The sequence below is a fragment of the Schistocerca piceifrons genome, chromosome 4 (genome assembly GCF_021461385.2).
Source record: "Schistocerca piceifrons isolate TAMUIC-IGC-003096 chromosome 4, iqSchPice1.1, whole genome shotgun sequence".
Taxonomy (NCBI): Eukaryota; Metazoa; Arthropoda; class Insecta; order Orthoptera; family Acrididae; genus Schistocerca; species Schistocerca piceifrons.
This window is the reverse complement of record NC_060141.1, coordinates 423069558-423097052: the sequence shown is the minus strand read 5'-3', so window position 1 is coordinate 423097052 and position 27495 is coordinate 423069558. Positions and strand designations below refer to the sequence as shown.

Here is a 27495-nt window from a genome sequence, read left to right as displayed (position 1 = left end):
TATTGTGCATTGCTACTACATAAGAAGAAAGGATGATTTTTATTATCCTGGATTAAATCTGACTTTGGTACAAAAAGGGGTGAATTATGCTGGTATTATTTTAAAGAACAATTTGCAAAAACAAGTTAGGGGTTTGATTTCTCATCTGGGTTTAGTTTTATTTTGTACTTCCCAGTTACAAAACATACGAATATCAGAAACAAATACTGAATACCATTTGCAAAAATGTAGTTGTATGGCCTATGTTAGTTTCCAGATAATAAGCTGTAATGTATGGGATAAATAATATGCTGCTACAAAAATTTTTGGTCATTTACCAAAAAGCATTAAAAGCCTGACAGATAGCCAACCAGCATTTAAAATCAAACTAAAAGAATCTATGAATGACAGCTCCTACTCAGTAGACGATTTTTTAGGTATAAATAAGTGATTGGAAGAATTGTCATGTAATGATAGGTCTACCTTTCATTAAACTGACACATCATTGTGAAGTATCATATTCATGATCTGTGGAACAAGTATTCATGTAAGTAGGTACTGATTTTGTAGATATCTTATTTGATACATCTACGAAACAAACTATTTAAACCAAAAAAGAGCTTTCAAATGAAACTGCTTTACGTTTTGTGGGTGAACAACACAATTGAGTTCGTTACATTCGATGTGAACACGTGTGTTTACGTTGCAGGTTTCGTTGTTTATGCCAGTTTATGAAGTCTATAACACTTTCTACAACCAAGGCACTAAAACACACACACGCAATATTTACATTTTATGCAGTGCATAACGCGTATTGTTAGTAGAGAATGCATCTCATAATTGGTAACACTGAAATATTCGCGGCGAATATATTGCCGAACATCGAAAGTGTTTCAGCAGTTCACAAAGTTCATTGTGAAGTAATGGCTGTAAAACTAAATTTGTACAGTGGTTACGCAATAATTTATCACTTCTAGCTGTGTTTACATAAGCTACATTTAATGTGGTGAAGTTAGCAGGAAATCCACTGAGAAATACTGGAAGTGAAATCAGGAATCAGAATGCTGCCTTGAACTCCCGCCGACGTTCTACCAACAGTCACGTGATTCCATGTTGCAGCCACGCCAGATGTATAGCCGCTGCACTGTTTGCCCAGTCTATTAAGCCCGGTCCACACGCAACGATCTGTCTGCGCAGACATCGGCGCAGATGTCTGTACATGCAAAAGATCGCTGCAAATGTGATGTGTTCACACGACAGAAACCCCAATCTATTACTCGCCCGCCATCTGTCGGTGTAGAAAAGAAATATCAGTGGCAGGCGACTACGCTCCCCGTAAACGTCAAAAATTTAATTCCGTTATTTTGAAATATAGAAATGGAGGAAGTTCTGTCGTGGTCTGTGTTCGCAACTTGTGTTGTAAAAAACATTCAGACCAACCGCCGGAAACAGAGAAAGTGGTCAAAAGGTATAGACAGTGGCTGCTAAAGCGAAAGCAGTTTTCTCACGTAAATTTACTGCGAGAGTTGCAGGGCGAACCTAACGACTGGCGAAATTATTTGCTTATGAGAAAAAATACTTGTATAGAGAAGGGCAATTTCTCCTCATGAACGCCTGGCGGTAACATTAAGATTCCTAGCAACAGGAAGGAGCTACAAGGATTTGGAATTTTCAACTGCAATATCGAAACAAGAGTTCAGTGAAATAATACCCGCAATTTTTCAATTAGAGCATTGTATGCTGTTGTCTTTTTGTCTCAGTCACTATATTCTTTACTTTAATCTTCCACAGACATGGGTGGTTTCTATATATTTCAATGAATTCACTTACAAACTCCCGAGAAGACTGACGAGTAACAGCCATTTTAATGCCCTGTGCGCACAATTACAAACACTAGACTGAGCAAACAGCTGTTTCGCGCCAGATTTGCGGCGATCTCCTGTCCACACGCTCCAACTTGTCTGCGCAGATGTGGTTTGAACCCACAGATTTGAGAGGTTTCGCTCAAACCTCCAACTCCAACTTCCAGGTTTGCACACACCTGAGGTTGGTGCAAATCTCCTGTCCACACGCAACGATCTGTCTGCGCAGATGTGATGTGCGCAGACATTTGCGCAGACAGATCGTTGCGGGTGGACGGGCCTTTAGTATCTATGGTCGAAGCTGCCATCCCTATGTGTAATCGATAGACACACTTTTTCAACTACATACTGTATATAGTAACTACTTCGTCCATGAACTTTGACAAAATCAGCGGGAAAGCGTATTTACGTCTGCTGTTGATAAATAGAACTTCACGTTGTAATTGTTTTAAATGGAAAATTGCATTTCTCACTTATATCATGCCTAAAGAACACACATTAAAAGCGTATGAATTTACTGAAAGTCGTCATTGAAACGGCATCGATGTGTTCTTGGACTTTGAAATATTGATAAGCCATAAGTTTCGGTCAGATCATTAACATGTGTATTATAACCATGAATTTTATGAGTAAATGTGGTAAAAGTTTTAAATTTTTTGAAAGAAATTCAGCACGCTTTCGCCTGTATTGTACAAAGTCATCTGATAAAGATGGACCACCAGTCCAAAAGTTCGAACATCCATTGAGTAGGACATTAAGGATATTAAAAGCAGACTTAAAAACTATAAAAAATTATATTCCCTTTATACATAAACAGCACTACGAAAATAAGTTCTTTAGTGATCATTGTGATATTGTTGTCATCGGTGGTGGCGTCATTGGTTCCTCAATAGCATACTGGCTACAGACTAGGGTGCGGGATGGCGTCAGAGTTATTGTCATTGAGAAAGATCCTTCGGTACTTATCAGAATTGTATTTATAAGATTGGTTAGTTTATTATGTTAGTTATAGATAATTAAGAAATGTAATCTGTTCTTGCTGTAGTATGCCAAGGCCTCTACACCACTTTCCTGTGGCGGTATAAGGCAACAGTTCAGCTTGCCTGAGAACATTCAGATGTCAATGTTCGGTGCAGAATTTCTACGAAACATAAAGAGATATCTTCATGTAGAGGGAGATAACCCACCTGATGTGTGCTTTACACCTTACGGGTACCTTTTCTTAGCAACTGACAGATCTGCCCAACAACTGGAGGAAAACGTACACCTGCAACAGTAAGTTAAGACATATTCATTCATTTATTTATCCATCCATCCATCCGCGCATCATCTCATGATGGTGCATAATTTCTCATCATAAACAAGGAGAATGATAGCAAAAAATTTGCATAAACATGGGATATGAAAGTGGGTTTTTATGAGATAATGGTGGAGGTGGTTGGTCGTGACCATGCTGAAGGAACCAGCCTGGAATCAACAGTACAAACCAATCTCCATCCTCACAAAAATAAGATCAGTGTCTCAACAACTGCGCTGCCTCATTTAGTTGATTCTTGTTGTACAGTGTTCCTTTGATTGTACACAGCTCACATCAGAGAATTTATAATATAAAAGATAATTTATCACTGTGTACACTATGGAGATCCACTGGTGACTCTTGGACCATGAACAGCTTACTATGCCCCTTGCACTCCCTCCAGTGCGTTTGGAAAACTTGACTACTGCCATAAACATCTGCTCCACACGTTTTCATGTCCTCTCTTCAGTCCATCCGAAAAACTGAATCAGGGCCCTCCCATGATGAGTGAGATGTTGAGCATATGAGAATACATTACTATCATGCACTATAGATCTTGACACATGATTTTCTTGTAAATGTATTACATTTGATCACATATTGTTATGTGACAGAGCGTATTAGTTATTTTCTTTCATTATTAATCACTACCTTGACTCATAACGCTAATTTTTAAATGTGTAGTATCCAGTATGTATGAAGTATATTGTAGTTGCCGTACCAGACAAAAGTGTTTTAGTGATCATTTTTATCTCCATGGCAGTTTACTATACACTTACATTTCGTGATAGAAAGTACTGTTTTGAGTTTTTTGTGTATTTTTCCTTGATGTTCAAACTGCCTCTTGTTCCATGATTACTTATAGAACTCTTAGTGAAATACTTAGTAACATTTTTCCCGATACGCGCACAACAAGGTGGTAGGTGACTAATTGGTGCCCCTAAAGATACCCAGTGTTTTAAAAATATTTCTTTATAGTGAACCCCAACTACTACTTCTAGTTGTTGTTCTTACTGCATCTTTCTCTTGGCTGAACACTAAAATTCCAGAAGTTGGCTTACAGAAAAAGTGAGGTCACTGTGTAAACAGGGGGATCATGAAAAACTTCAAATGATGTAGCTATCAGTATGGTAAACAATGCCTACATCATATATTCAGTTGTATTGAATAATGGATTAAAGATTATTACAATGTGTTACTTCTAGAACAACAAAATGGTTATGTAAGAAGAAACAGTATTATAAACGATTTATTGCAGCAAAATAGCCATTATAGTTATACATTAGAATACAATCATTTGAGAGTGAATTACAAGGATGTATTGATTGTCTGCATAATTCTTAATAGTAGATTACATTTAGTGCAGCTATTATAACAGATTATCATTTGAACCATTTATTGCATAGTCTCAATTGATCTGGTCCTTTTGTTGCGTATTTCTATATGGTATCTCTCACAAGACTGTCCACATAGTGTACACTTGCAAAGGTTTGACAGTTCGTAGTATATTGTATTTGCACAAATTTCATGGTGGAATCTGTGTACTGCGATTCTTGTAAGTACGTGTCTCATCTCAAAATTTGCTGCTGTCCAAGTGCGGTCAATCATGGCCCCGGATCCATAGAATTCCGTTGGTACTTCCTCTCTTTTCTTGATTAGTGATCTTAGTAGGTTCTCCAGTGCTGATGTGTTGGGAAGTGAGAACCTTGTCCTTAGATCCTCTATGATGAAAGATTCTTGGGCGGGAAGGTAGACTAATCTTGATCTTGTGGTTTTTGCTACCCCTAATGCTCTTTTGATATAGGTTGCTTTTACTCTTTCCAATGTTTCTAAGTTCTTTTCATTTAGGTGTATCCATATGACTTCTATCCCATAAGCCAGTATCGGTATTATTTTTTATTTGAAGAGTGCCATAGCTGTGTCTAGATTTAGTGTTCTGATGGAACTTATTTCTTTTATTGCTCTGATGGCTTGTGTCGCTTTCTCTGTTGTGTGTTTAGTGAAGCATTTTGGGGATGACTGGAGTGTTATCCCTAGATATTTGTAATCTTTTATGATAGATATTTGCTTTCCTGGTAGTGCAATTCTTGTCGTTTTTGGGATTTGCCCGCCTGAATACCATCATTTCCGTCTTGTCGGTGTTGATTACGAACTTGTGTTTTGTGCACCATGTTTCCTCGTCTTCTGTAGTCTCGTGTAGTTTCTTTAAGTTTTTTGAGCCTATCACAATGTCGTCTGCGTAGGCATATGCTTCGACATCTTCATCTTGAGCGATTTCCATAATGTCCTTTGCTGCCAGAATGAACAGGAGCGGGCTTAGTAGGTCTCCTTGGAGTACTCCGTTTGTTTGCTTTGTTGGTTCAGACAGTTCGAGGTTGTCCGAGATCCTAATCTCGTTCCATTCATTTATGGAGTTTATGATCCTCGTCCAGACAAGAAACAGTATTGTGAAAAGGAAAGTTGCTACTCACCATACAGCGGAAATGCTGAGTCGCAGATAGGCACAATAAAAAGATTGCCACAAATATAGCTTTTGCGCAGTAAGGCCTTTATTAAAATTAGACGACAAACATACACATACATGCTCACACAAATGCAACTCGCACACATATGACTGCAGACTCAGGCAACTGAGGCCACATTGGCTCTGAAAGCTTGCCTAATTATAACCTTCTTTTCTCTGTGTGTCTGGCATTGCTTGGTGAGAAGATTTTTTTATCCATCCAATTACACGATACTAAATATCAAATAATTTGTGTCTTCGGCTTTAGAACTGGCGACCTGCAGCAGGCCAGCCAGCAACACAGACGACTAGTCCACACTGAATGCATCACAGCTCATGGCAAAATCGTATAGCAATCCCAAAATACTTGGGTGTCACATTAGCTGGAGCAGTCATTTTCGGGGAGCACTGATGAACACAAAGCATAAAGTATCTGACGGAAACTGCATTGTGCGCAACCCATGGCGGTAAGGACTATGGCTATAGGTTTGTGATACTTAGCTGCGTAGTACACTTATCGTGTGTGATATAACTCTGACCATGCCAAATAAGTGATAATACTACTCAGTTGAATCATGTCGCATCATCACAGGCTGTTTGAGACCAACAAATACTAAAAAACTGTATTGTCTAGCTGCTATCACTCCCCATAGCATCAGATGAAAAGTGGCATCCAAGAAAGAAGAAACTAAATCATTTACATCTATGACCTGCCCCCGTTTTGGAAACCAAACAGCCAGCTGCCGTTTAAAATGAAGGATGAATTTCACACACACAACAGAAATTCTCACTGATACACCACTACAAATCTGAGTAGAAATGTGGCAAGACAAGAAATGTCGATCTCCAATATTGGTGTATATCGAGGGAACACTATCCCTCAAGACACACAGAGAAGTGGGAAGTATCAAGATCTTGGAGATTACATTCCAGAGTTGCAAGAATCAAAAGCACCATGAATAGATAAGGATTATCAGTTGAATGGGTGGTGTGTGATTGTGGACAAAAAGAGACTAGTACCCAGCTTATGGCAGTGAAAGCTATGTCACAGCACTTGCGCTGTTGGAGAGCTCATGAAGGCTACCCCAGATGTGCTAGACTTGCCCAGTTCATGGTCCAAAATATATTAGCTTATATATTTGTTTACTCACTGTTTTTAATCTTCCAATTTTTCACCTTTCCAATTGTTATCTGTTGTTTGGTGTTATATGAAGTGTTTGATGCTTATGACATGCTTAAATAATAAATCTAGAATTGTGCTTTGTATTCATGTGCAAATGCATTACTTTTTAATAAAATGTAATAATTATTATATTTCAAAGACTTGTTACTGTATAAAGTTCTTATTTATTCCTAGTCAGCTGGGTGTTAAAAATGAATTACTATCACCAACAATGCTGAAGAAAAAATTTCCATGGTTGGACACAACTGGAATTGCATTGGGTTGCCACGGTCTCGAAAATGAAGGGTGGTAAGCTACCTAGACATTTAAGATGACTAAACTACATTGTAGTTGCAGTAGAGCGCAAAAGTCTGAGAAATGCTAATTCTGTTATTTTTCCTCTTAATTTACATCTTTTAGTTGCATTGTTGCTAGAAGCTTGCAGAAGTTGTGCCTGGGACCTTAACAGTAAAAGGTGCTAATGTCCGAGTAGTTTCAGTGCTTTAAAACCATAACCATCCACCCATCTTAATAGTAAGATACATTATAGAATAGCTGGATTACTACTTATACTCAAAGGCTATTTTTTACTTCTTTCCATTACTCATAATGAATATCGTTCTCTGTTGATCGATACAATACAAGTTTCTCATTTAGAGTCATAGATATTATACTCAAGATCACACAAAATTCTAGCTTTCGCAACAAACGGTTGCTTCGTCAGGAAAGACGAAAGGAAGTGGGTTTTAAGGGAGAGGGTCTTTAAATATGTCTGCTTGTGTCTGTATATGTGTGGATGGATGTGTGTGTGTGTGTGTGTGTGCGAGTGTATACCCGTCCTTTTTTCCCCCTAAGGTAAGTCTTTCCGCTCCCGGGATTGGAATGACTCCTTACCCTCTCCCTTAAAACCCACTTCCTTTCGTCTTTATCTCTCCTTCCCTCTTTCCTGACGAAGCAACCGTTTGTTGCGAAAGCTAGAATTTTGTGTGTTTGTTTGTGTGTCTATCGACCTGCCAGCGCTCTCGTTCGGTAAGTCACATCATCTTTGTTTTTAGATATATTTTTCCCGTGTGTATGTCTGCTTGTGTCTGTATATGTTTGGATGGATATGTGTGTGTGTGTGTGTGAGAGTGTATACCCGTCCTTTTTTCCCCCTAGGGTAAGTCTTTCCGCTCCCGGGATTGCAATGACTCCTTACCCTCTCCCTTAAAACCCATTTCCTTTCGTCTTTCCCTCTCCTTCCCTCTTTCCTGATGAGGCAACAGTTTGTTGCGAAAGCTTGAATTTTATATATATATATATATCCGCACATATACAGACAATGGTTTGTCTATCTACCAGCACTTTCTCGTTTGGTAAGTCACAGCATATATGTATATATATAAACAAAGATGGTGTAACTTACCAAACGAAAGCGTTGGTATGTTGATAGAGACAATAACAAACACACACACAAAATTCAAGCTTTCGCAACCCACGGTTGCTTCATCAGGAAAGAGGGTAGGAGAGGGAAAAACAAAAGGATGTGGGTTTTAAGGGAGAGGGTAAGGAGTCATTCCAATCCCCCTAAGGTAAGTCTTTCCACTCCTGGGATTGGAATGACTCCTTACCCTCTCCCTTAAAACCCACATCCTTTCGTCTTTCCCTCTCCTTCCCTCTTTCCTGTTGAAGCAACCGTGGGTTGCGAAAGCTAGAATTTATTGTGTTTGTGTTTGTTATTGTCTCTATCAACATACCAACACTTTCGTTTGGTAAGTTACATAATCTTTGTTTTTAGATATATTTTTCCCATGTGGAATGTTTCCCTCTATGTATAGAGTTGTGCTTTTGTGAATGTCTGTGTTTTCTACTTCAGAAGAAGGCGTTTTGGCCGAGAACTCAAATATGTAGCAGTTTTTTCATTGTGATGGTCTGTGTCTCAATATCTCCTTTTTATGGAAAGTAGCAATCCGTCCCTTTCATAATATTGTTAAAATAATATTGGCACTTCATACCTCTATCACAGTGGTGATGTTGACATTTGAGGTGGTTTTTAACAACATTCAGGAAATAATGTGGAGACAGTTGGAATAGAGTTACATTAGATTAGATACTATACACATTGTTCATTCTGAGAACTCATATTGAGGAGATCCTTGATGATGTAAATGGATTAGTAAATAAAAGTACACAACACATGTTTACAAGAGAATTGATGTGCTCATGTTCCTTCTCACATGTTTCGAAGTGTGTGAAATTACCCTAATATTTTAAAAATATTATCATTTACAAGTTACTAAAATATTTATCACCGTCATCATACATTTTTACGTCAACTGTTGATAAAGGGTTCCTCTAAACCTTCTCGTGCATTATGGCCAGCAGCTATATCCACCAGTGCTGCTCCAGCATGTTTCCTGATGTCACCTACTATCCTTCATAGGCCCTCATGTGACTGTCTTTCTTATCTCATGGACTTCAGTAAAGTACTGCCTTGGTAGATCTCATATCCATTCATCTGGCTGTTTTTCAAGTGTCCCTTCTGCTTCATTGCCATTATGGTCATAATTACATTTTCCATTCAGTGTGCTCCCCAATCAGCTTATTTGATTCCCTCTGCCTGTAAATTTACATATACTACAGTGATAAGATGATTCCTAGGTTATCATAGCCTGGAAAAGAAAATAGTTTATGAAATTAACTCACACTAATCCATTAGGCCCATTAGACTGAAGTATGTAAAGTCATATATTATAAGGGGCAATCAAAAAGTTTCCGTTCGACGGCGTTGCTGCATTGTACTTGCAATGTAGCATGACTCCAGTGTCTTTCTGATGTGCTTGCAGTAAATATGGAAATGTGAACTGGGCAATGTTATTATCTAATGCATCCAACCACATGACCAACATGCTGTTATTCATTTCTTGGCTGCCAAAGGACAAACACCGGTAGGCATCTGTTGGAAACTGAAGAATGTGTATGGGGGGAGTTGTGACCCCATCATAATAGAAGCTTATCTAGGGGTATGAGTGTTTTGCCGCGTAATCACAGAAGTTCCATACCAGTCCTGACATGGCACTGGCTGGACCCAGGGCACTAGAGAGTAAGGCCAATTTCATTAATAGATTTTTAAAAATTATTCTTGATTTGGTATTTACCACAATGTTTTAATCATCTGAAAACAAAATAAACTTAGCATCTGATAATGTTTTTGATGATTAAGATCATTATCGCCGCCGCCACTTTTTAACATTAGTGGGCTTTTAAGGCCTACAGCAGAAAAACAAAAGAAATAACCACGCTACAAAAGAAAAAAACAGCTCACTGTAAAAAAAAAATTACAAAAGCACACATTACAAAAACACAATAAAGGAGGAAGTCAGTCACAGCAGAGGAAATACCTACTGCAGACGATATCCTACCGTTGCCAGTCATTAGCTTCATCTTCCACCACTGTCAGCTCGACTTGTTTAAGGATTGTTAATATTTGATCCTTCCATCATATCCTTGATAGCTTCTTGGGCATTTTCCAGCAGGATGACAATGGAGGACTGGCTATGGGAGAGATCCATCAGCTACAAGGATGTGGACAAACTACTGTAGCCTCTTCTGCCCTTATATTTAGCCAATGTGTGATTTTACAAACTTCTGGTGCAAATCTTCTCTCTTTCATCGTTCTTGGAGCACTGACCAAGCAGTTTGGGCACCCCTCCCCCCTCCCCCTCCCCCCCCCCCCCCCCTATTTAAACCAACCAATCATCATTCCTGTTTACCTTCCTTGATATTGTAGACAGGTCCATAGATCTTTTAAAGTACCTCTTCTCAAGGGCACAGATTGCTTCTTCGGTTTTTACTGATGTCGCCTGGCTTTCACAACCATGTAAAAGTACTGGCTCTGCTAGCGTCGTGCAGCTGTATCTTATTCTTCTGTGACATTAGTCATGACTTGAATAAATTGTTCAGACTAAAGAACATGTAACTAGTATTTTATTATTCGTTGATCCTTTTCTTTTGTAACTTCACTTTTTATTAGTCAGTGTGGATCCCAGGCACTTGAATTTTTGAACTCGTTTTCAAAGGTATTTCCGTCAACAACAATGGAAGGAAGGAGAGATTGGTGGTGTGGTAATAAATATGCAAAAGAAAATGTAAGTGCCCTAGATGCAACCAAGTGGGACACCACATAAGTACTTTTCAGTCAGATGTGTGCTGATAGTTTAATACAGAACACTGTTCTGTTGTTAGAGATATAATCTGAACCACTCTGAAGTATTTCTTGTGGTATTGTCATATTCTAATTTATTCAAAAGGATTTTTAACAACTTGCAGAATCTATTGGTAACTTGTAATTGGCTAATTAAGAGCTTTTTCACTATATTTGTAAATAATTTTCTCATTAAATATTTTGAATGATTGGGCTCCACAGCTTGCATAAACTTCATTAATTACATTGTATTTCTGAAGAAACACGTCTTGGCTGTATTTAAATAATTTTACTATTAGACATGTGTTCAGACTTAGCACATCGTCAGGAGGTTTGGGAGAATAAAAATATAAGTATGCAGTGACATAATTATTCAGTTATAAAACCCTTTGTCAACTAAATTAATTTAAAACATGATAAAAACAGTCAGAAGAAATAAGGGACTTAATTACGTCCGCAGGAAAGAACTGAGGAGGATAGTACTGAAAAGACTGCAGAAAGAATTAGATGCAGAAAAAATGGAGTCATCCCCAGACTGGAAGTAAAGACGAGGTGTGTCCAGAAAGTAAGTACCATTTCATTCTATCGCCACCACAGCAGTAGTGTTGCTGTTCCGCTCATCTCTCTGGCTCATTGTCTTCCCACTGAAGCCTTTACAGCTGGATTTTGTTGTGTTTACATTTGTTACTGATCAGTCAAAATGTTTAATAACTTGAATACGACTTATTAATGTTCTACAATAATATTTATTAGTTTGTTATGAACCAGCTTTTGGTTTCTTAGGCCATCGTCAGAATCCGTAATAGATAGTCCACACAACTTTGGGGAGAATTCATAACTTAAAAGAATGCTGTACAAAGGCATGCAACATTTTATGACTCTGTTGATACGAAACACAAGTGTGACGTAATATCTAAGGAGACACTGAACAAATAATCTTATATTACAGTATAACAGCTCTCCTTGTCCGCGGCTTGTGGTCTTGCGGTAGTGTTCTCACTTCCTGCCCATGGGGTCCCGGGTTCAATTCCGGGTGGGGTCAGGGATTTTCTCTGCCTCGAGATGACTGGGTGTTGTGTGTCTTTCATCATCATTTCATCCTCATTCACTCGCAAGTCGCCGTAGTGGCGTTAAAGAGCTTGTGGAGCGGCGGCCGAACCGCCCCACGAGGGGTCTCCCGTCCACCAATGCCATACGCTCATTATTATTCATTACAGCTCTCCTTTATCCACCTCAAGACAGCACAAAACCACACTGATTGCAAAAGTGCCCCCATTCTATGTGTGGGTAGGACTTCACAGGTTCTTGCCAGGAAACTAAAATCCAGGAAATATACTCCAGCTTTTTGGACTAGGAATATTGTTGCCTGCCTTCTGTTCAGCAGTAAAGATAAGATTCCACCTTTAGAACAGAGTGGAATTTACGGAATTTCCTGCAATCTGTGTGGCAAATGGTGTGCAGTTCAATCATGTAGGGCTATAACCACTAGACTTGCTGAGCATGAAAGGAGTTGGAGACCGAGAAAGAAAGATTCCACCTTCTCTGAGTGTGCTCTTAACGAATGTCATTCATATGATGTGAAATGTGATATTCTCCATAAAGGAAATAAAGGGAGAAAACTAATATTACCTGCAATTGTGGCCATTAATAAACACCAATCAGAGAATCCTGACTTTGTCGTTAATGACCAAACACAGTCCCACCACTCACAGTTGTTAAAGTAGCAGCGAGTTATTATTCCTCTTGCCACTAGCTAATAAGCGTGTTAAAACTGTTCCACATTCACATTCCATAGACGTCTTTCTTCCCCTCCCGTTATTCGGTCTGTTCGCCACATTCACCAGTTTGCATGTATGACATAGTAGCCTGTGCCATTACTCACTTGTAGAACATTTCTGTTTTATACGCTCACATAGGTTTAATATTGGAATGTACTGTAATAAAAGATTTATTTGTTCAGTGTCACTTTAAATATTACAACATGCCTATGTTTTGTATCGTTATAGTCATAAAATGTCACATGATATTAATGTGGAACATAAATACGTTGTATTCAAGTAATTAATATGTCTACATTCCTCCAAGAACCGACAGAATATTCCGTAAATATTATCAAAATGTTTAAGACTGCGAAGTGCATTCTGTAATACGGTTTTTGAATGCAAAGAGCGTGTAGCCAGCTGAAATTCATTGTCAACTTTTTGATGTTTATAATGAAAATGTAATGAGTGATGGAATGGTGAGAAAATGGGTGAGACAATTCAATGATGGACAAACCAGCATAGGTGACGAAACATGGAGTGGATGATTTCTTTTTTCAATGATAGTTTGGTTGAGAAAATGAATGAGAAAACTCATGAAAACAGGCAGTTCATAATAAGAATCCTTTGTGATGAATTTCTACAAATTTTAAAAACTGTTTTGCATGAGACTGTCACAAAGCACTTAAATTTTCACAAATTATGTTCCTGTTGGGTTTCAAAAATGCTCACAGTTGTCAACAAAATGAAGGAACATGGCAGTGCTACAGTGATGAGGGAGATGAATTCTTAAACAGAATTGTAACTGGTGATGAACTTTTGTCATGTCACTCCAGAATTAAAACAACAGTCAATGGAGTGTAGGCATTCACAGTCCCCCAAGAACAATGTTGTCAGCAGAGAAAATTGTGCACTTTGTTCTGTGATTGATGGGGCATTCTTTCCCAGAGGGGAAACCGTCAATCCAGTACAATATTGTAAAACACCAAGGAAACTTTGGCATGTAATTCAAAAGAAAAGGTGTGGAATGCTCAGTCAAGGCACTGTGTTGCTTTATGATAACACACACCCCCATTTTACTAGTGTCACTCAAATCCTTATTCAGCAATTCAGTTAGGAGCAGTTACATTGCCCACCAAACAGCCCTGGTCTTGCACCCTCTGACTACCAATTGCTCTTGAACTTGAAGCATGGGTTTGGGAGAAGGTACTTTGGCAGCGATGGTGATGCAAAAAACAGTGTTCAATGGTGACCGACTTCACTGGCACTATCTTTCTATGAAGAGTCCATAGAAAAGTTGGTTTCTTGTTATGAAAAATGTCTGAACAACGGTGGCAAATAGTGTAGAAAAATGATTTGAGAAATGGTCTTTCTTGTAAAAATAAATTTTGGTTTGGAAAAAAATGTTTTATGAGTTTTTTTTCCAAAATAGTACTTACATTCTGGACATGCCTCATAATATAATTTCTCTTATGACTGTTTCTGATGTGCACCAGGTCAGTGGTTTACAACCTGGGGGTAATTACCCCCTGAGGGGTAAAATTAAATTTTCTGAGGGATAAAACCTAAATGATTTGAATCTGTAGCAGTCATGAAACTAAATTATTTTCAAAAGATCATTACTATTATCACAATTTTATTAGACTCTAATATTGATTATGTAAGTTTACAATAATTACTTTTTTCAGTCAGTAGTATTAATGTGGTAGAGGTTACAGGTTCCTTGCATTGTGCACTCACTACACACATATGTTGTGCTTTGTCCTGTGCATCACTGACGATAAAACTGAGATGTATACATAGCAAATGCAAAATAAATTGCTTCATTACTCTCTTTGAAACAGATAAATGAATTAATTACCAGCACGACACAGCAGTAACTGCATCAGGGCTACTATAGTATTGTAACAGTTTTGTATTATTATTATTATTATTATTAGATTGGTTAGACACAAAGCATCAATAGCCTGGAGTTGTCCAGTTTCTGCCAGTTCGTAAATAAGGAGTGCAGCAATGAAGTGATTTATGAACAGTAAGTATAGTGCACAAATCTGAACTTGTTTGATTTCAAATGGGGTTACACTGGGCTGGTCAAGCAGGTGCCGCAATGGAGAGAAATAATGCCGCGGAAGCATGTTTTGTAACAAGTGTGTACCCTCAATGTGGATAGTTAACTTTCTTTTCCGAGAAGGAGTTGTGGGTAGCACTTGCGATGCACTGCAAATTCCTTTGTCATTAATTTTTTTTTTTTTTAATTCATTCCACAGTTTAATAAGGGGGAAGTTGATGATAATGTGGGGAGGGGGGGATGGGCGGATGGCGGGGGACTACCTAATGTCTGACATTGCACTCAGGAATAATGGCTTAAGAAAGTTTAGGGTCCAATTCTCTCGATTAATGTTGTTGGCAAAAGTTCCATTATTGATTAAGCATTTTTCTGGACTTCATTATAGATTAAGCATTTTTCTTTATTTGTATCTTTTGTTAGATGTACTACTGAGATAAAACTGAACCTTAATCGGGTACCAGACTCATTTAAATACAGCTGAGAGATGGAGCTTTTTCACTATGGGAGCTATTTAGAAACCCAAACTACTTTTATGTTATTTGCGGTCAGGTAATCAGGTAAAAAGCCACTTTATATACAGGCTGTATCAAAAATATACTTGTTATGGCACAAGATTATACTGCTACATGAATCAAGATAGTAACATGGGGTGTATTTTAATTTATGCATAATTATTTAATTGGATAGGTAAAAAGTCTACTCACCAAGCGGTGTGAGAACACACACGTAAAAGACGGTTGTAATTGGCAAGCTTTTGGAGCCAGTGGTTCCTTCTTCAGGCAGAAGGTTGAATGGGAAGGAAGAAGGGTGATGGAAAAGCTCTGGAGAGGTCTAGGAAAAGGGGTAGATCTCGGGAAAGTCACCCAGAACCGTGGATCAGGGGAGAGTTACCATACTTCTCATCCCGTATGGTAAGTCTCCCCTGACCTGCAGTTGTGGGTGACTTTCCCAAAATCTACCTCTTTTCCTAGACCTCTCTAGTTCTTTTCCTTCACCCCTCTTCCTTCCGCTTCAACCCTTCTGCCTGAAGAAGGAGCTTCTGGCTCCAAAAGCTTGCCAGTTACAACCATCTTTTATGTGTGTTCTGTCATTACATAGGGAGCAGATTTTTTATTTATCTGATTAAATAATTTTGTCAATAATTAATTTATGCATATAACTATAAAGTTTTTATTTTCAAAAGAGCTATCTGATTTTACAAAAGTTGTATCTTTTACATGCATGCACATAAAATATTATGTTTAGGGTCAAAGTTTTCATTAACCTTTCACAAATGTTCAATATGCTCTCCACTGGACACACAAAAAAGTCCAGACATAGTGAAATTTATCCCTTACTTTTGTAAGCTGTCTGGAAATACTGCATTTTCCAATTTGAAATACAGCACTGCCAACACTAGCATTCTTCTTTTCAGGCCTTTCTCTCGTATCTCAAACTGAGGACAGGGATCAATATCATCTCCCCTCTCCTCAGAAGCCCACTGCATCCAAACAGCACATCTTAACACACTAATGATAAACCCTATCCTAAAACATATAACCTTATCTAAACAACAATGTAAGAAAAGATAGATTGCTACTTATTGAAAAGATGACATGCTAAGTTGTAGGCAGGCACAATTAAGACACTTACAAATAAGCTTTCAGCCACAGCCTCCATTGGAAAAAGAGAAACACACATCCTTCAAGTGCTAGTACTTCTTCCTGCTCAAACCATCTACATTTCCATTTCCTCCCACGTTAGTGGATTACTTCATACTCAAATTCACTAAGTTTCAATGCCCATCTCAGCAATGTACTGGATGGGTCTCTGAGACCTAGTAACCACTTGAAAGCAGCATGGTCTGTTACTGCCTTGAATTTCTTACCATACAGGTAACTTACAGAAGTATATTACTCTGTACACTAAGCTGAGCATCTCTGTCTTTGCTGTGGAATAATTCCTCTGTGCTGCACTCAACTGTCAGGATGTAAAGGGAATAATATGTTCCTGACCCTCCTGCCTGACTCAAAACACATGCAGGAGTATGATTTGATCCATCATATTATAATATGAACTCCTTTTGAAAGTCTGGAAACACCAACACAGGTCTTGATGTTAAATGCTCCCTGACATTCCTCTGACCTTACAAACTTAGTACCCTTTTTCAACAATCGTGTAAGTGGTTTTGCAATATCTGCAAACCCCCTCATGAACCTCCTATAATAATTCATGAGACCCAGAAAGGATTACAACTCCTTTATTGTTCCTGGTACCAGAAAATCTTGTATTGCTTTCATTAATCTAGAATGAAAAATTATTTTATTACATTATTGCAGGGTACTTCAGTAACCAGTTTTGAATTATTCCAGAATAAAAACAGTCTTGATATTTAATATTACTGATGTGTTATATCCTTTAGGTGCATCATCAAACTGTGTAAAAGTAGTTGGAAATGTAAATCTTCTGCCATAAAGCCATATAAAATGGAAAATGGATGCAACTGTCGCTGGATATGTAATCCATCGCTCATAAAAAATTATGAAACACCAGGTGTAACTTGAGCACACATGGCAGTGTCAGTTAATGATATGGTCCAACTAGTTAACTTGCTGTTGTGCAAAGTGACATTTTTCCGTGCTGAGTGTCAAACAGGTTGCTTGTAATCTTTTTAACACTTCCCTCTGACCTCTATTCTCTTCCATATCCCTTGAAAAGACGATTATGTAATCAAGATACAATACATGCTGAGGTAGTTTCACTTCTTTCAGCCCTCCATCCAGCAAGTTTTGGAATCTTCTTGTTGCATTCTGCAGCCCAAAAGGCATTGTTCTATATTGGTTGTTTCCCCAGGGTGCAGAAAACGCCGTTTTTTTTATCTGTTATCCAGAGCCATTTCCAAGCGATGGTACCCACTCCTTAAGTCCATTTCTAGGAATACTGGCTTTGCTGTGGGTTATCTATAGTTTCTGTGATGTCTGGAACTGGCTAAGCATCTGTTGTAGTCTTATTATCCAAATGGTGGTAATCGCAATAAATGCGACACTTCTTTGAGCCATCCATCTTTGGGTACAATCACAGTTGCCACCTCAAGGGGCTGCTGCTCTTTACTTTTCCCATCAGCCAATTGCTGATCTATAAAGTCCTCCAAAACCGGTTAAAGTCCTCCAAAACTGGTTGCAGTGATCATGGTATTCTGTCGATACACTGATGCTTCATTGCTTGTCGGAATCCTGTGTCATGCTACAGGTATAGCGGGCAAGGCCCTTGCAGAAGAAACAAATCCTGAAACTCCAGCAACAGGCCTCCATCTTAGTTCTTCCTTTCCCCTTTAAGTGCTTCAATTTTTCACAAAATGCAGTCCTAGCAGCATCCTGTGCCCTCTTACAGCCTACATAATGTGCGTGGCAATCTTCCTCATCCAGGATTTATAGGGTAGCTAACAAAGTTTCCTTCAACAACTTAACCCCCTCACTACCAAAATTATCCACATCGATGAGTGCCGCTTTGCCTCTGTCCCTCTCTCATATACGTAGAGTTTTGTGTTTCACCAAACAACACTTTATGTCCAATACTTCATTGGTTTCCAGCAGTTCTACTACACATAACATATCAACTGGTAAGTCATGCTCCACAGTCACCGATAGTGACTTTCCAGCATCTCCTGATACACAGTCATGGGAATCAAATCAGGTCTTAATGTCATTGCTCGTGGTTTCACTGGATTGTCTCATTATGTTAGACATTCCTTGCAGCAGATCAACATTGACACCAGTTTTGCCGAGCCGGAATGTCTTCCCACAAAGTTCCACTTTATGTCATCAGAGGTCATTTATGGCATGATGTCGATGCAGAAAGTCTAACCCTAGGATATTGCTGTAGTCCTTCCTTACATGAGACTCCATTTCCACACATTACATAAACTTGGTTGTCTCTAATGAAAAATTCATCACCCCCGTAAACTGTAACACGGTGGATTCCAAAGTCTCCTACCCACTAACTCCCTTGAGACCATCGACATGTGGGCCCCTATGTCCAACAGTACTTTATATCCCTATCTTTTATGACACCCACTACGGCACATTCTTCTTTCACATTCGTTTTTACTGCAGTCACCTTTGCTGGAAACTCCTTCCAGCAGCTCTGGGGCTCCCTCTTGAGTTTAATGGGTACTTCTTATCACCCAGACCACCTCTCCCATTACCCTAATATCCCTGCCATTGGTCCATTTCCATTAAACCGTGTGTAGTCCACAGCATATCTATTACCCCTCTGTGGCTGGTTTCATGATGGTAAACCTCATATAATCACATGCTAAACTTCAATCCCCTGATTGTCACCACACAAGAACAAAAATTAGTGCACTCACCTCAAATGAAGATTTTGTAGGCTGTAACTTGGACGTCACACTGCAGAGGTGGCACACCTTCTGCTGTCAATTATGGTGACATCGGCGCTCCTGACACCACTCAAGAAGAATGACTGACCCCTCCCTGAAGAGAGTGGGATGAGTGGTAAACCAAAATCCCTGTGGAAACACTATTGACAATGAAGAATGACTTTTATCGACTTCAATACATGACATAGTGAGGCAGGCTTTTGTCTGCCCCTGGCTGATGCTGATAAATGAGTGATGGCTTCTGCCTGTAGCTGCTGAGCCAACACCCTGCATTGCCAAGGCCAGCAATCTTTGGAGGCCACAGTTATTGATGTCAGTAGCACTGTGTATCGTGCTGTCACAGTGTTCCACTCAGGAAATGGCTCCACGGTGGCAGTGTGTGGAGTCAACCTGCTGTCCTCAAACAAGTGTCAGACGGCAGGTGGCGCTGTGGTGCCGAGTCCCACTGGGAACTCAGCATTGGTTGTGGCAGGCACAGATGGCAGGTTGACAGGGCTGTGGCATCAAATCCTGTGAAGAACATTGTGCTGGCTGCAGGCGCAGTCCAATCTTGAACCCATGGCGGCTGCTGCTGCTGCTGCTGGCGATGATGCCCACTCGTCTCATCGTCCAGCATAATTGACATTGTGGGGATGCTGCTGGCTTCTGGTGATGAGAAACAATCTTCGCCTCAAAATTCAGACTTATTTATATGCCTCTGGCATGCATTTGTTTTACTAAAACCAGCACATAGTGATATCGCTCATAACAAGAGACCTGCTCTGTTGTGGTGACATTACCCTATTGGCTACGCACTACACAGTTACCGCCGTGAGGTACACGTTATTGTTGCACTCGGTTGCCCTGGCTCCACAATCTACTTGTCTGTCTGTTGTTGTGATCCACATCCACGTCATCACACTGGTGGCTACTGGCTCATCGTCATGAATGAATGCTCTACAGCAGTTTGCACACTCATCCCCATTACTTCTGCTAAAGACTTATAATTTTTATGCAAAGAGGTAACAGTACTACTACATCTATTCAGCTCCTTTACCTTTACTGCACCGAGCGAGGTGGCGCAGTGGTTAGCACACTGGACTCGCATTCGGGAGGACGACTGTTCAATCCCGTCTCCGGCCATCCTGATTTAGGTTTTCCATGATTTCCCTAAAATCGCTTCAGGCAAATGCCGGGATGGTTCCTTTGAAAGGGCACGGCCGATTTCCTTCCCCATCCTTCCCTCACCCGAGCTTGCGCTCCGTCTCTAATGACCTCGTTGTCGACGGGACGTTAAACCCTAATCTCCTCCTCCTCCTCCTTTACTGCACAAATTGTGACATTATGCTCCTGCCGGTGGCACACGCTCAAACTCTGAATGAAGCGATAGGCCTGGAAAGAGGGTGGCTGGTCAGAAGGTAAGTACCCAGTGTGTCTTGCAAAAACAGACTATATGTGTAACAACAGACTGTACCCTTATTTGTAAACTTTTCTCTGCCTGCGAAGTCAGATTCATCATTTTTCATAATATTCATAATGAAACTAATTTTGTTAATGCCATTGGTGGCCCACTCTTATACTCACTCAGTGCAGCTCTTTGGATTGATCTATCTCATCTGAACAGCATCTATGTGGATGTACTAATTCCTTTCTCCCAACCTGCAGGAACAGGGATGAGCCCATTCTGTTGTTGCCAAAGGATTCCTCTCCCCTCAAACTGCATCTTATGTTTTATTAGTTTGGTGCATATGTTCATAGCATTTTTGTTTTGCATGTTGATATTCCAGTTGCTATGGGTGTATTTGTCAATTGTCATTTTTGTTTATAGTTCACTGTTGCTATTTGAATTTACATGTTATCGTTTTGTCATTTGGAGATAGTGAGTGAAGCTTTGGATGCTAGATAATGGAGTCCCAGGTGGAGAAATCAGAACATTTCTCACATATTCTTGTGTTTTTAACAAAGAAACTCGGCAAACAACCATGCAAATTGAGAAGTCATTTGATTTTGTTTTTGCTACAAGTTTTGACAGTTCAAAATGCCATTTTCAGGCCCCATATGCACCTCTAAAAAAGTGATCGATATTGGCACACTGGGGCAGTCTGTTTCTGGATGTCATGAATTCTCAATTGCTTCCTTAGAAGACTTGACTGAATAATGTAACTGAGCATCTACAAGAGCTTTGCCAATATAGAACTCTGGTATTTCAAAACATAATCTTATTTAGCGTTGATGATAAGCATTCAATGTTAGTGAAAAAGAAGCAATTATGGCGACTAGTGTCCAGACAGGTTGGCAGTCAATGATTACATCAGTGAGATTTCGTGACATCTTGTTGACTGTCCATGGAGAATTTTCATCTGTGATGGCATCACCTCCATAAATGGTTGCCTCAATAAGTTTTTCTGGATTTGGAAGCTAGGCAAGCGGCAGGTATCTCTGTATGACAACAGAAAATGGCTACAGCATGTTGGGGAGTGACCTCATGCAGGGTAATGCAGTGGGCTTCAATCCACAGAGTGATCATAATCACATGAAGTTGAGTGGCGGGAATACAGCTGTTGCGATGTTTGATGTCTGGCAAAAACTTGTGTTCTTTCTCTGCATTAGTGTACAGTGTGTCCAGGGTGACCACATTGGAAACATACTGGTGTATTTTCCTCTGTCGTCCAAATGTCTTTCTTCTGCATAGCCTTTAACTTGTAGAGGATGTGGTTGTACCTGTGTTGATCAGATGCTGGATTCAGAATGAGATTTTCACTCTGCAGTGGAGTGTGCGCTGATATGAAACTTCCTGGCAGATTAAAACTGTGTGCCCGACCGAGACTCGAACTCGGGACCTTTGCCTTTCGCGGGCAAGTGCTCTACCAACTGAGCTACCGAAGCACGACTCACGCCCGGTACTCACAGCTTTACTTCTGCCAGTACCTCGTCTCCTTTTAATCTGCCAGGAAGTTTCATATCAGCGCACACTCCGCTGCAGAGTGAAAATCTCATTCTGGAAACATCCCCCAGGCTGTGGCTAAGCCATGTCTCCGCAGTATCCTTTCTTTCAGGAGTGCTAGTTCTGCAAGGTTCGCAGAAGAGCTTCTGTAAAGTTTGGAAGGTAGGAGATGAGGTACTGGCAGAAGTAAAGCTGTGAGTACCGGGCATGAGTCGTGCTTCGGTAGCTCAGTTGGTAGAGCACTTGCCCGCGAAAGGCAAAGGTCCCGAGCTCGAGTCTCGGTCGGGCACACAGTTTTAATCTGCCAGGAAGTTTCAGATGCTGGATTGTTGTTTCTTGTCAGTGGTATAAGCCCCAGTTGTCCAAGTCCTTTTTTCCTGGGGCATGGTATTGACATTCATGGCTGCTATAGTCCAACATTTCTGACCATCATAAAATGCTATATCTGGCTTGTGAGGGAGGTGAGGTTGTGATGGTCTTCCCTAACTGCCATAGGGTGCACATTGGGGCTCGGTTATACTTCCTCATCCAACTCTTTTTTTCTGTTGCATTTCCTCAATGCACTGGCACCACTTGATGAATTTCTCAGTTGTTGTGACATCCTTTACCAGAACAGCCTGGTACATATTCTCTGCTACCATTTTCAAGTGTGAGATTTTGTCAGCTTCCTGTATGTAGTATTTTGTTGTTTCACCGTGACACTGAGGCCCTGTTCTTTATTTTATTTTATTTCTGCTAATTGGACTTGCTGTTGGTTGTCACCAAATGTTTTCTTCAGTCCAACTGTGAAATTGTCCCAGCTATCAAGCTTCTCTTTCTTGTCCTTGGACCACTGCTGAGCAGTGACCTCCAAGCAAAAGTACACATTTGCCAAATGCATCATGTCACCCAACCTAGTCTATATGGTGACTCAATAGAATCATGGATCCTGATCTGTGTCTCTGGTAAAATTGATGCCTACCTGATGTGTAGCTGACTTGTTGCCATTTTGGAATCTATTGGGACCTGAATGTATGGACCTTAGGAATTATGTAGTGCTTGTATTCCAGTTTGTGTTTGTGGAGGCAACGGTGTCATCGTATAATGAATTCTACTCTGTAAATGATGAAAGTCTATATGAATGCAGCTTGCCGCTAACTTGGTGTAATGTTTTGTCTGTACAGAAGTGTATCTGTCACCTTTATCGCTCTTTCACCCTCACACATAAATCGGTACAATAAAGTCAGGGCTTCGTGTTTTCTTATTAGGCTGATCCGTGAAAAGACAGACAAACAATTATGCTAATGGAGGATTCTGAGTAATTTCTCGAATTCCATTCACTCTCTCTCTCTGTCCTTTATCTGTGTACAGTTTAAATATATTAATTACGTGAAATCAGCCTAGTAGAATCTCTGGTGGAGCCCTTCGTCTTAATATTCAGCGGCTGGCTTGCTAGAAAAGATCTTTGCATTTGTTATTATTATTAAGCGCTGCATTCAGTTGGGAAAATCGATCGTTTGAACAATTCGTTCAGTTTACGACAGATCTAAAATTTCAGATGTGGACGAAGCCTTTTTGGACGATTTCAAAAAACTCAGAGATTGCAGGCTCTCTTCATCACAGCTGAAACTTCCCAATTAATTACAGGGCCCAGACAATCATCAATGATTCAGACAGAGAACTCATTCGTCATTCACTCTAGAATAAAATGGTCACAAACCTTATTTCTGAGGAAAATTGTATATTGAATCCATTTCCGTACATGTTCCGTTTTCTGTTGGTTCCAAGTCTCATGTAATTTTCTTTTACAGGTTTTTTTTTTTTTCTTTATCTATCACGCTAGCGGCACAAACTTTCCTAGCTCGCTTTAGCGCGAAGAAGAGTAAATAAATCTCCTTTAGCAATCCGACAATCTTCCAACCGATACTTCCGAAGCTGTTCCTCTTTCTCTCTCTCTCTCTCTCTCTCTCTCTCTCTCTCTCTCTCTCTCTCTATAATAACCATGGAGCATACATTTCTGTACCTCTGTTGTTCCAAAGAATAAACGTACTAGAAAAATACCTTGGCGTCGACGAGCTGTCGGCGCATATATTGCTAGAAAATCTGATCAGATACTTTTCAAACGTAAATACATGTGGATGATTTGGTTGACCATTATTAATTATTGCGTGGTAGAGGGTAATTTTCCGTGGGGAGATTACAATGCCCCTCGCAGCGAGCGAAGTTTGTGAGCTCAATTTTGATTCACCGAACACACTTCGCGAGCTATCTATTAGCGTGGATAACCCGGAAGTGATGATTGTCAGTCCTCCGACTGAAAAAGAATATTATATTTGAGACAGACGAAGAAAAGAAATGTTGAAGACAGAAGAAATGAAGAGACAGGTACCGCGGCTGTATTGCTTTTATGTGCATCTAGGTGTTATATTTGCTGTGCACAACCAAGGAAGATGATCTTTCATGAACTGATGTCAGGGTCTACCCATTCGGGAACTTTCTTAAGCAGGGAAACCTTGGAAAACCTCTTAAGCCTAGACCCCCAGCCTACGGTACATAGAAGATAGGAAAGCCTATAGAAGAACAAAAATAATTTTGAAATTCATCTCTAAAGGAAAAACAGGGACCAATTTGTATCACGATTTGGAGAAGAGTGGTTTGTGCCTCTAGCAAAAAAAAAATGTTTTACAATAAATAACGTGAATTCTCGTTTTACAATCTTGCTCCTGGTACAATATCTTGCGGTGCTAAACTCCCCCGGGTCGTGCATGTCCCCGGCGTCCACATTTGTAGTCGGTCTTCTACGCGGCCCTCTCTGTAGTTGATCTTCTACGCGGCCCACAATGGGAAGAGTAGAAGGAACAGGGATACTCGAATTCACATGCAACATTCATTCCAAAAGAATTAGCAATGACCAAAAGGAAAACTCTTCCTGTAAGAGAACTGATTAGGTTGCACCGTCCAAGATTCTCCTTTTTGAAAGCAAAATCCTTATGGCTTCATGGATCCTTTTTGTTACGACGTACTTCAAGGAATTCAACCATTACTAATGATGTTGCCAAAAGCATCATCCGATTTACTCCCTTTTGAATACTCCTTTTGACTTTGCCTCCCCACTTGTGCTTATAAGTCCAAAAGTTCTAACACATTTTCTATCACTGATTTGTTCTTCGTAATTTAAAGGATTCATGTAACTTACTATAGATTTTGGATTCAAATCATCGAATAATGGAAAATGTAGTTCATTTTATACCAAGACATCATCCATATTTCCTTGATAAGTCATATAATTTAGCTATACCCAAAACTTTTTATTCTAAATACATATATTTTTACGCTTGAGTGCTGAAATGTAAAATTTATTAGCATTGAGGAATGCGGACTCACTTCTTTCATTTACTCTCTGATTCATACGGCGTTCATCCATGCTCATATATGGAAATGGATTTTTCACACAAAATTCCCAAACGAACACGAACCATTAAATTACTACTGAATCTATGAATATTACTTTCTTTAATCATTCGTTAATAAATTAAAAACTCTTAACTTCTAATTGTAACACCTATTCCTTTTAAAGTTCAACATGAATCAGTTTATCCTCGCTTTTGGTGCGAGTCTCTTACAAAGCATATCTGTGTCATCTATATCGATTTTAATTCTCGCGCCGACGTCAACTGTTTTGCGCGGGAAATTATCTTTGCGGCGTTAACCGTCACTCACAATTCACTGCCACAACACATCCCTTCACTCGTTTACACATCTCAGCATTCACATGAGATTATATATGAATATTCACTCGGAACCTCTTTTGATTATTCAGCGTCATTTGCGGGAAACATTTCATTCTTCTTGAAGGTCAGTTAGATCCTTAATCATTCTTGATGACATTAGCAATGCTAAAGTTCTATATTCACCCCAACACAGGTGAAGCCTATCTCCACTATCTTCTTTACAACACTCGATAATAATAGTTAGTCACTATTTCTATACTCTATGTCACTGATTAACTATTTCAATTTCAAGGTTTCTATCACTACACACACAATTTATTGTCATGTTTTTTACGAGCGTTCATTTCTGTCACTTGGAACACCATTCCTCCCTATCTTCTAATCTTCATTATACTTTTTTAAGTCGTTGTGAGAAAATAACCCTTTTATTTTGTTCGATCCCGGGTATGCTAACAGATAAGCCCCCGGATTCGGAATTTGTAGGATAATGTATGGTCCAGTATATAGTAACTCCCATTGCTTTATACTTTTCTTTATTACGGATGATTTGGTATGTCGTTTAACTAGTACCTTCTCTCCGACATGGTATGTCTGTACCCTTTTGATTAATTTGTCATATCGTTGTTTTCTTTGATCAGCCTTTTTCCTCATATTTATGATAGCTTGTCTTATTTTTTCTTCCCAAGGCATCTCAGTTTCCTGAGTTTTGGGGATATGGTCAGTCCAGAAGTTTTCCTCTTTTGCTCCGAACATCAATTCACAAGGTGTATATCCAGTTGAGGAGTGGGGCATGTTATTGTATATCTGCTCAAACTCTTCCACATAATTTGCCCACGCAGTTTGCTTATTATGGCAATATGTCCTCATAAATCGATTGAATTCTCTAAAAATCCTCTCAACCAAATTGCCTTGTGGGTGGTAAAATGATGTTAGTATGTGTTTCACACCGATTTGAGACAAAGTCTGCTTCCATCGGAGTCCCGTGAATATTTTAGCATTGTCTGTTATGATCGCCTTAGGTGTACCAACATGTGGAAGATAATCCCTTATCAATCTTAATACAATTACTTTGGCTGTAGCCGCCTTTATCGGGTATAGCTTTACGTATTTCGTACACACTTCGAGAAATGCCAACACATATTTAACACCACCTCTTGAAGTAGGTAACGGTCCACACAGATCGCATGAAATTAATTCTTTTGGTTCTTGTACTAATATTGAGCATAATGGGTGCCTAGTCCCTTTCGAATCCGGCTTTGTTTTTTGACATATTATGCATCTCTTTAAGACCTCATGCACTCTGCGCTTTATGTTGTCGCACCGAAATGTCCCCAGGTTAAATGAGTGAACCATACAAGTTTCTCTATTTGTGCCTCAGGTATACAAACACACCAACGGACTTTGTTTGGCCTTCCACAGCGGAAAAATAATACGCCATTTACCAGCTTGTAATATTTTGCCATCTGATCCGAAGGTTGCTGTTGTAACCTTTGAATGACACTTCCCCATTGAGCATCTTTTTTCTGTAACTGGGCCATATGCACACACAAATTGACGTAGTACGTCTTAAATGGATTTTCCTGTAGCAGCAATACAGGGAATTCTGAGGAATTATTTACTTCAATCTCTTTTGTTAAACCCTGCGGTGACCTTGATAGAGCGCCAGCAAT

At 39.6% G+C, this 27495-nt stretch overlaps 1 protein-coding gene across 1 annotated transcript in view; it reads left to right on the top strand.

Annotated features, from left to right (window-relative positions):
* The first annotated feature begins 2224 nt into the window (after positions 1 to 2224).
* The window catches only part of LOC124795082 (FAD-dependent oxidoreductase domain-containing protein 1-like), a 94653-nt gene continuing 69382 nt past the window's right edge, over positions 2225 to 27495 (top strand). The window contains exons 1-3 of the mRNA XM_047258901.1: positions 2225 to 2799; positions 2887 to 3116; positions 6999 to 7112. Coding sequence (XP_047114857.1) covers positions 2443 to 2799; positions 2887 to 3116; positions 6999 to 7112 — 701 coding nt within the window. The 5' untranslated portion in view covers positions 2225 to 2442. The remainder of the gene's footprint in view (positions 2800 to 2886; positions 3117 to 6998; positions 7113 to 27495) is intronic.